At 47.6% G+C, this 11,100-nt stretch overlaps 1 protein-coding gene across 1 annotated transcript in view; it reads left to right on the top strand.

Annotated features, from left to right (window-relative positions):
• Nucleotides 1-1,741: 1,741 nt before the first annotated feature.
• The window catches only part of LOC122370334 (nuclear pore complex protein Nup160 homolog), a gene marked incomplete at its 3' end in the record, with an annotated part of 33,191 nt that continues 23,832 nt past the window's right edge, over nt 1,742-11,100 (top strand). Inside the window, exon 1 of the mRNA XM_043345826.1 lies at nt 1,742-2,060. Within this exon, the coding sequence (XP_043201761.1) occupies nt 1,861-2,060 (200 nt within the window). The remainder of the gene's footprint in view (nt 2,061-11,100) is intronic.

Here is an 11,100-nt window from a genome sequence, read left to right as displayed (position 1 = left end):
CCAACTTCAAACTTGACGTTTATGTATAGCACCATGGAAACAATGGGCACACAGGAAAGAAACAAAAGATGAGGGTTTTTTAACTCAAGGAAGTAAAACAGCCCGAAGTGCAGACAAGCACATACTTTTGGTAATAGCTATCAGCTGTCCTACTCCTCTTCTCCCTTCATCAACTACTGGACACATTTGAAGCATCATATATAGCACCAATGTCCATAACCAAAGCTTGTAAGTAGTTTTAACTTCTATGAAACCAAAGGAAATGTGCCTACATTATGCATGTAAACTCAAAATTACACATGCATGACAAAGGAAGCTTATGTAAAGAGAATAGTTGACAAAAGCATCTCATGGTTAAATTATTCAAAACTGCACACAGGGCAAACATAAAAAGCAGCAAGTGTACTGTTCTGTTATGCTAAGAAATAGTCCAAAACAAAATACAATCTTTTCATGTTTGAACTGGTTGTTCTTCTATGCCCCTTCATCCATATCTTGATTACAGATGGGCTGTTACTGTAGGCTGATGAAGTGACACTTGATTGCCTTTGGGTGAGTTTCAGTTGCAGCCTCCTTGGTACTGCACTGGAAAGCAGATTGAATTGAATGCCTCTGAAAGATAGGAATACAGGCAAAGTTAGCTGTAGTAGTGTCAATGATAATAGACATGACATTTTTGTCCTTTGACATAGGTACATTTGTTGAAGTACAAAAAGGTACAAAATAAATTGGTTTGTTTCAAGACACTCACACTGCACAAAGCCGCACAGACATTACACAGGCATATGAAATTGGTACACATAAAAATTGATGATTAAAAAGGTCAAAACTTGCAATAATAATTGAAGTAAAAGTTACAATCACAATCATTTCAATTTGATTTAAAATGACTTGACATAAGTCACAAGACGCAACGCTCCTATTCTTTTATGCTTTCATTATCCTCCACATATCAACCAGCTTGATACCAGGCTGTGCAATAGTGTGTACATAACCCCATGTTGCCATTTTATTAGAGCAAGTGGGGTTACAACAACAATGCTAATGTCAAACCCAAACTGCAACCCGTACTGCAGTTTCAATCACCTTACAAGCACACCTTCTGGCAGTTTGATAGGCAGAATGGTCATTACTACTTTCCCCTCATATTCAACACATATTCCCTTTATACAGATACAGTTAAGACCTGGTTATGGCAAGCACTTTCGAGAAAAGATATGATTAAAGTCCAAGACAAAGGTCGAGAGAAACAACACCAACATAAAACACCGACTATGTAGCACTAATACTGTCAAATTCATAAAAATATATACAGGAGTCGATCAAACATTTACTGTAGATTTCGAAAATGGAGTCAAATACCACTCAAATACCCCCATTCGCATGTACGAAGCAATAAAACACTGACCTTCAATTCCGCGTGCCATTCTCCATAGGCCACCGTGTATTAAATAACGCGTTCACTGATAGCAAAAAAAGAGACCCACATATGACGCGTTTGCTACCAGCCAATCAGCGCTCGAGTTACCGAGCGCTGATTGGTGGAGAGGGCCGTCGTCAGCAGCTAATTACACGTTGTTTTCCTTGAACATGTGCGTGAGCGCTGATGCTGCTCACGGGCTGTTGCCATTTTTCCTAATGCTGAAGGCACGGGAGCGAACCCCCCTGCAGGGAGCACACCAAGGAAGGGGGAGCACCAAGGCCATATATAGTGGGAGCACCAAGGGGAGCACTTTGACTTGACTTTGGCATCGACCACGACGGTAACACCCCAGGATTCAATTAATTGATAAGAGCACAGATAACAGCAAGCTTTGTTGGAACCAAGGCCATATAAGTTGTTGGAACTACTGTTAGAAAATGGCCGAAGAAGTGCAAGATGTTTTATACCCCAAACTTTGTGATGAATCTCTGTCAACATATGAGATGTCCGACCACGGATTTGTTCGGGAAACTTATCCAAACCTCATGCGGTCTGTCGAATGGAGAAGCCTAGTCATAAATACTGGAGCTTCTCATGGGACTCTACAAGATATCAAGCTTCCTGAATATTCTGGAGGGTGAGTTTGATGCCTATACTTTAAAGTTAATTCAGTGTAGCTGGATTTTGCTGAAAGATATCAATATCTGGGCCCTGTTTCACCTGTGATAGCAGCATGCTGCTATTCCATTTCACGAGCTGATCGCGAGCTGATCAGCTGACGTCACACTTCTGGTAGTGTTGGAGGAATAGGCTTGTTGACGTCTCCATGGAAACCGAATTTGACATGTGTATCACCGGTGAAACAGGTCCCAGGTAGCTAGGCCCTGTTTCACTGGTGATAGCACTTAGCAGCATGCTGCTATTCCATTTTGCGAGCTGACGTCACACTTCTGGTAGTGTTGGAGGAATAGGCTTGTTGACGTCTCCATATGGAAACCCAATATGACATGTGTATCACCGGTGAAACAGGGCCCAGGTAGCTAGATGGTAGGTACCTTAACCCGCGAGTTGCTGGGGGGGGCGTTAAACGCCCCCACTTTTTTCGCCGGGCCATAGTATAAAAACGGCGCGCCGCAGGCGCGCCAAATTTTGGGTACCTGTAGGGAATTGATTGAAGCTTATTGTGACAAAGTTTCAAAAAAATCGGTCGGAAAATTTTTGAGATATCGAGGTTTTAGTGACGTCATGATTTCTGAGTTTCCGACCAAAAACGGCATATGTTCAAAAAATCATATAAAATCACAGAATAGACATACAGACATGCCGTAAACGCCATTAGACTGCCATTACCATGATTAATCAAATGGCTATCTTGGATTATTGATTATCGTTCCGCATTTTCCATAATATTGAACTGAATCTTGGCAATTTTTCGTGACTACTTCACGACCATGATACATGAATTTATTGAATTTATTGAATTTTATGAATTTATTAAATTGAACTTTTTGAGCCAAACACGTACACATATGATAAAATGAATGTCACCATCGTGTTCTACGCCCCAAATTACCTATAAAACATGTGTCACAGGCATAGGTGGGCACGATCCGTTCCTCCGTTCCTCCGTTCCGGAACGCCGTTACAATTTTTAGGAACGGAGGAACGGACTCGTTACATTTTAAAAAGGGTAACGGACCAAGTAACTTCCGTTACATTGGTTGTTCGTTCCTCCGTTACACTTTACAGTTTAGTCCGTTCCTTCGTTCCTCCGTTACTTTTCGTTGTCCGAGCGGGTTGATCTTTCAGCTAACCCACAGACATTAATGCAGCAGCGGAATAGTGGATTATTGAGCAGCCCTGACTTGACGAAGGAAGATGGCCTCAGTGTACTGGCCTTCCGAAATGAGCCGGCGTTGCCGTTTGTGTTCGCAAAGTTCAACACGGGCGCCCCTTCAAGCGCCTCAGTAGAGCGCATGTTCTCAATGGGAAAAGATGTGCTACGTGCAAAAAGGGCTACCCTCTCAAAAGTGGCAGCGGAACATCTTCAATTTCTTTCCATGCAACGCACATAGGGCTAATGTTAAAATGCCAAAATCAAAGGGAGGCACGGTGCACCGGTGTCCCTCCGTTCCACCGCCTATGCTCTCAGATGCCAACCCGGAACGTCTAGTGTTCGTGAAGGGCAACCGGCATCTGGCCGGGGACAAGTGATGCGCATCAGTACCACCAGACGTTCCAACTTCCAAGGTTTAGTGCCCAATCAGTGCCCGCTGTCTTGGTAGATTTGGTGGGCATTCCGCTTTCTCGGTATGTTTAGTTTGTGTCAGAATGGTCTAAAAAATGTGTGAAATACACAACATTTTAACGTTTTTTTATTTTGCTGTAACGGAGTAACGGACTAATGAACTTCCGTTACATTATATGCAGAGGAACGGAGGAACGAGTAACGGAAGTCACGTTTTGAAGGAACGAAGGAACGAGTAACGAAGTTACAATTTTGGGGAACGATGCCCACCTATGGTCACAGGCTGTGAATATCAGTTTTGATTTTCGGGGATATGTGCCTACCCGGTTGACCTGACCTTGACCCTGACCTATGCTTGACTGACCCCTACATGGAGCTGACACTCTTGTAGGCCTTATAAGATGGATTGTGCACCGTTTTGACAGAGTTTATGGCGAGAGGCGCCCATTGCGAAGTCCTGAAGTCCATGCTACTGAAAGCCCGATTTCAGGTGTTTGACCTGACCTTGACCCGACCTGTGACCTCAAAATTCAACTTTAAAGTACTCATCTGAAGCGTCTCGTCGCGCTCTTTCGTTTGCCGCCTCGTGCGTTTCGCTGCGCCTATTGGTTCTCGAGTTATCGGCTGGGGGCGTTTAACGCCCCCCCCCCCCGCCCAGCAAACGGTGGGTGGCGAAATACCCCAGCAACTGCCGGGTTAACCACCTTAGCCTACCTCAACCTATATGTGAAGATGAAGTCTGATTGGTATGTAGGTAAGTATGTTGTAGGTTGGTAGGTAGTAGGTTGGTAGGTTGTTATAGTTCATTTTTTTCTTCTTCAAAAGGACGCTGGCTCCAAGTTCATTATTGAAGCTCTCACATGAGTTTTGGTAACTTCAAGGTCTGGCTAAGAATTTCTTACAGTAAAAATGATCGATTTCAAATTGTGCTCGGTAAATACAGGGGAACTGTGTATCTTCAAAAATGAGCATTCTATGATGACGTCACTGGTGGCAGCTGTCGCCCAGTATCCATACGAAAGCATTAATTTCCAACAAATTTTGGGAAAACTTTGTTCTTACCTAGGCCTGAATTGAGTAGGTACCTAAGCGGTTCTTTCCATGATAGTTTTACATTACATTGCAATGCAAGTTCTCTCAGGTTCAGTTTTTGCTCGTTTTGCTCGCTAAAACACATGCTTTTTCAAAAAACATGCTTGGAGCAAGCGTCCTTTAAAAGATATTTGTTACTGTAAAAGGAGGTGTTGAGGGACAGGGGTGCTAAGGGACAGTTGTGTGGGAAAAACTTTGAGTCATATTAAGTTCTTAATTTGAGAAGGTTAAATAAAACCTTGAGTGTGGTAGTTGACACTGTTTTTTTTTCTTGACTACCTATAGGACAAAATAGCATGGTTTTTCATGCAAGTGATTTGGTTCAAAAATGGTTTTGAAAATCATGCTACATTTTCACAAAGTTCAAACATCTCCAAAACTCTGTGTACCACATAACTTAGAAGGTGTACAGGGCAAATGAATGCATAGGTGTAATGTCACACGTATTGCACGTTTCCCGAAAAACTTATAGGTACAACTACATATCCACCCATTCATTCATCATCCTCTTTCTCTTTTCCGGACACATGTGTATTTTGAGGTGGTGGTGGGGTGCTAAGGGACAGGGGAGAAAAAATGAAAAAATAATATATAAATATAATTTCATAAAGTTTTCTTTCCGTAGGTAGGAAAACACCAAATTCCACATAAAATACTGGCATGTTCATGCTTTTATCTCTAACACATTTTAAGTTATACAACAAAACACCTCAAAACTCCCTTAACCCTCACCCGTACCTATTGGTGTTTTTCCAGCCGCGAACGTATAACGAGGGGGAGAAGGAGGGGGAGTGGGTCCGTTGGACCCCCCCTTGCCGTTTCGCCCCTGATCGAGCTAGAGCTTCGCGGAAAAAACGAGCGTGTTGCCTGTGACGAGAGGAAGCCGATGATACCCATTTTAAGGTCCTAGGTCATCGGTTGACCTTCCAGGTCAGGTCAATGACCCAAAAGTCGGGAAAATCGGGACCTATTAGAAAGTCGTAAAGCGTAACTGCTACGGGTTTTTTTCGGGGTGCTGATCGCGAATATCATGTTAGTTTTAATCACAGATGATGTCTTCATGAATTTAGGCCAGGTCGGGTCAGGTCAGGTCAGGTCAACCAGTAGGTAAGGGTATTCGTAGAAGGTGGCAACAGCCTCTGACAGCTTCGTAACATGTTACGAAGGCACCAACTCTACATCGTAAATGTTCAAATGGTTGCTAAATTCGAATTCAGCTCCAAAAACCAGCCTAGAAACATGTAGGGTGAATAGGTCAAAAACGCCCCCTTTAAGCGCGAAACCTTCTGACACTCAACCCAACACAGATTACTCAAACCTTTGGGCACCATCATGTAGCTCATTCTTTTTACTACGCTTTGAGACCAAGAAAAGACACCTGCGTGTGGTATTTAACCCCCCAAAAAGGTTTTCGCATACCCTTACAAAAGGGCGTTTTGCCCCACACCCTGGGTAATACGCCCACACCCATGTGCAAACCGCCCCCACCCAATTCCATCAATAGAACATGATGAAAATGGCAGAATTTGACATCATTCTGACGTCATTTGTGGTCAACCTATCATAGCCTTTGGAATACAATTTTGTTGCAATGTGTAAAATGGATGCCCGAAGGAGTCATGAAAGTTTGGTGACGATATTTGCAGTCGTTTAGGATATATCAGCAAAAAAGGACAGGGAGAGGCCTTTTCGGCCCCGACCTACAGGGCGCTACCCTGCACTCTCACCACCGTGCAAAACGCCCCCTTTCAGAAAACTGGGGGCGTCTTGCCCCATGCATCGAGTAGGCGTCTTTCCCCATCCACTCCATTTCCGGTCAACAAAATATTGACAAAAAACGCGCCACTAACGCCGCAGCATCATAAATTCAATAGAATCACAATAAAACGCAGTTTTGAGTGATGTGCACAATAGCAGGTTTTGTGATATAAAGAGGGCATGAAAATATTAGTAATCTTCTGTAAAAACAACAAAAACAACACCCAAAACCAACATCAGCACCTACCCACGCTGCTTCTCAAGACGCAGAACCGGAAATAGAGACATACGTAAAACAAGCAGTTGACTGTTCTGAAAGACAGGATAAAACACCTATCCGTCGATAAGAAATACGATTTTTTTAGGGGAGGCGTTTAACCCAGGGGTGCGTTTTCCCCACAGTTACCCTACAACTCGAAAAAGTGAACCGAGGTCATCAAAGGTCAGTGACCTGACCTGACCTTCCGGTGACCTTTACACCCACCCTAATGCATGGAAGCAACATCATGTCCCATGTTTGAACGCTTAAAACCACGAAAAGACTGCAAACGCGCGGCTAATGCGAGCCGACATACGCCGAATCGCGATTCCGGCCAAACATGGTCTCAAAAAGTAGGTCACAGGTCAAAGGTCATTTGGGTCAGGGTCATGAAATTTTCAGGGTAGGTGTAAAATTGATTAACGCGAGGGTACTGAAAGTTTCATCGCGATCGGCCGCTTTTTACGTGAGTTATTCGCGAAAAACCGAGGGTTCAATAAATAAAGTGTGTGCCCTTTCACACCCCAATTGTGGGCATTTGGTGAAAATTTCTAGGAATAATATAGGTGTCCCCTCCCCTAACACCCCACATTGGAGCGCTAAGGGACAGTGATGAAAAATAAAAAAAACTAAGATGCATGTACCTATATATTTTAAAACTTTAATGTAGCGGGCATGTAAAGCACCAAAGTCCAAATTCCACATAAAATGCTGACAATTTGATGCTTCTATCTCCAACCCTTCTTGAGTTAATGACAAAACACCTTAAAACGGTCCCTTAACACCCCGTTTTACGGTAATTTGCATAATATAGAGATCATTCAATAGAGAAACTCAATTTTAGTAAGACAAATGTAGCATACTGATGCTTACTGTGAGACGCGGTAGTAACGTTCCGGCGTGTATTGGTGCTCCGCTCCAACTGACCACCAAGGGACCAGGAACCCAGCCGGCCGGCCGACTGCCGGAGGGCAGGGCACGTCAGTGGCGTCTCCAGGGACTCAACTCGGGCACACACCGGCACACCACGCACAATGGAGGCGGGGACACCAGCACATCTCCCCTCCCCTCAGGGGTCCCACCTGAGCTCATATTACAGCCGTAAGTACCAGCATAACGTAACAACGAAAACAACTTGACAACAAAATAACTTAACAAGTGAAAAGAAACATCACGCTGCGCACACGCAAGCCTATCATCACATCTCCTCTATCAGACGCCTCGGCCGTCTCCTCGTCCGCGTCGACCGTCGGAGCGGCGGTTCCTCGGCGAGACGGGACGTCCCCTGAAGCGGCTGTCGGCCTCCGCTGGGCACCTCGGCGCGACGCTGCTCGGTCGGACCTGAGTTGTCCGATGCACCGCTCCTCTCCGCTAGACACGGTTCAACAACAGCATACCTCCGGCGAAGGTGGCACCGGTTGCGGTCTACACTGCCGCCATCGTCAAACCGCACACGATACCTCCGGAACGGTAGGACGTCAGTCACTGTGCCGCACCTCTCCCACCGGCGGGTGCGGACGTCTTGCACCCGTACATGGGTTCCGACTGGGAACTCGGGGAGATCCCGTGCTCGGCTGTCGTAGCGCTCCTTAGTTTTACGACGGCACTCCTCCCGTCGGTCAGCGAACTCCTCAGGGGGCTGCCGTTTGTAGAGATCAGGGTGTGATGGCAGAGTGTCTCTGATCGGTCGTCCGTACACGAGCTGAGCTGGCGACACTCCGCAGCTACCGGGCGTGTTCCAGTGTTGGAGGATCCCTCTCGTCCAGGCGTCCTCGTCCAGTCTGCACCTGCGAAAGTCCCAGCACCTTCTCAATAGCTTTTTAGCAGCCTTCACTCCAGACTCGGCGAGCCCATTAGATTGTGGATAGTGGGGAGATGATGTGTGGTGACTGATGCCCCACTTTCTGAGAAAACTTCGGAACTGATATGATGTGAATTCAGTGCCCCCGTCACTCCACAGTGCCTCGGGAACCCCGATTTGTCGGAAGACATTTAGCAATGCAGACATGACTTTGGTTGTGCCCGAGTGTAAGCCGAGGTATGCTACATGACGCCATCCAGAAAACCCATCCACAACAACAAGATATTTACCTCCAGCGTGACTTCCAATGTCGACAGTCAGATGCTGAAAGGGTCGTCCTGGAAGCTCGTGCTGGATCAGCGTCTCCCGCTGTTGGGAGGGGAGCTCACTCTGACAGCGGTCGCACGACTTTGTGACGTGATCGACGTCAGCATTCATTCCTGGCCAGTAGACGATCTGTCTTGCTCTGGAAATTGTCCTTTCTCTCCCCAGGTGCCCCGCGTGGAGTGTCGCGAGCGTTCTCTTCCGCAGGGATGGGGGTATAACGACCCTGCATCCACAAAGAACGATTCCATCGTCCACTGTCAGGCGATCTCGAACTGGCCAGTACCTTTTGACGGCTTCTGGAACCTCTGATTTACTGTCAGGGAAGCCGTTCCGAATGACTTCTGCCAGTAGCTGGAACTCGTGGTCCGCAGCAGCAGCCTCCCGGACCTCTTTGAGACTGATGTCGACGTCATGGGCCTTGAGTTCACTGATGACGATAGATTGGATGCAGGAAGTCGTTGCATCCTCTCCACACTCGTCGTCTTCGTTTGGGTGCTCGATCGGGTTCCTAGACAGGGCGTCTGCAGCGCTGTGCTGGGAGGCCGGTACCCATCTTGCTGAGATTGTCCCAAACTCGCTCATCCGTAACTTGAGACGCTGCAGCCTTGGATTTTCAATTTCGTCTAGCGTCTTGCTGTTGAGGATTGGTACGAGAGGACGATGGTCCGTGATTACTTCGATGCTCGGAAGTCCTCCGATGAACAGGCGGCACTTCTGTAGGCCCCAGCATACAGCGAGCGCCTCAAGCTCGATGGTCGCGTACCGCGTTTCGGCATCACTGAGGAAGCGTGATCCAGCTTGGATGACGTGCCATCGCCCATCCTTGTCAGCTTGTCGCAGAACAAAGCCCAGACCCTTCTTGCGACTCGCGTCGGTTGCGAGCATCGTCGGCCTGGTGGGGTCGAAGAAGCCGAGAGTCGGCACCGAAGCAAGGTGTTCCTTCGCTCTCTCGAACGCCCGCTGATGGTGCTCTTCCCACAGAAAGGTGGTTCTTGGACTCAGAAGAGAACGAAGCGGCTCCATTAGCTCTGCTACACTGTCGGTAAATGGGGACAGCTGGTTGATGAGTCCGAAGAATCCGCGTAAGTCAGAGATGTTACGCGGAGTCGGGAACGCAGATAGAGCTTGAGTCAGTTGCGGGTTTGGCTTATACCCCTCTTGTGTCACAATGAAGCCGGCGAACTTTGCGGAGCGTTGAGCCAGTTGGAGCTTTCCCAGGTTGAGGGAAATGCCTCGTTCCTCGCATCGAGACAGAAACTCCCGAACGTGCTGGATGTGCTCTTCCAGTGTGCTGCTGAAGATGATGACGTCATCTACCACTTTCCGGTAGTTATCGGGCATTCCCTGCAGTGCCTCGTCCATCCTCCGGTTGTAATGCTCGGAGATCGACGAGACACCATACGGGGCGCGTTTGAAGGCAAATCTCCCGAACGGTGTGATGAAAGTTGTCAGTAACCTGCTTTCTTCCGCAAGCGGGCACTGGTGGTATCCCTTGGCAGCATCAACCACTGTGAACCATTTGGCCCTCTTTCCGACAATGGATGCTACTTCTTCTGCTGGAGTCGGTGATTGATAGCGTTCTCGACGGATGTGTTTGTTCAGCATCGAAAGATCCACGCAAAGCCGGATGCCGCCTCCCTTTTTAGCGCTGACAACGATCGGTGCGCACCAGTCAGTCGGAGTCGTCACCGGGAAGATGATGTCTTGGTCCTCAAGCCGTTTCAGCTCCTCTTTCAGTGGGTCACGATACGACAGTGGTACCCGTCGTGGCGCGGTGACGCAGAATGGCACCGCATCTTCACGGAGATGGATCTTGTACTCCTCTCCTGGCATGCACCGAATGTTGCCATCAAACACAGTGGGGAATTCCTGCACGAGGTCTGGGATCTTCGTGGCACATTGCTCCCCTCGGTGCTCGGGAGCGGCTATCTGACCGTTGGTCGTACAGTGAGTGCTCGGAGTTAGTGTCTCTTCCCTGACCTGGGATGTAGATGGCAGTGCAGCTTGGCGACAGCGCGGTGCGGATTCCGTCCGCACAGATGTCGCCACAAAGCGGTCGGGTTGCGTTGTAGATGGCGCTGGCGTGGCCGTGCCGCGCGGCCCTCCGGTCGAGCTTGCCTGATCTTCAAAGACCGGGGTAGCAGTCGTACTGCTGTCGTCTGGAGCTGCCGGGTGTCTCGAACCAGCGCTGT

This window comes from Amphibalanus amphitrite, unplaced genomic scaffold (genome assembly GCF_019059575.1).
Source record: "Amphibalanus amphitrite isolate SeventyFive unplaced genomic scaffold, NRLGWU_Aamphi_draft 001123F_arrow, whole genome shotgun sequence".
Taxonomy (NCBI): Eukaryota; Metazoa; Arthropoda; class Thecostraca; order Balanomorpha; family Balanidae; genus Amphibalanus; species Amphibalanus amphitrite.
The sequence above is the reverse complement of the archived record's forward strand: the minus strand, read 5'-3'. Positions and strand labels throughout refer to the sequence as shown.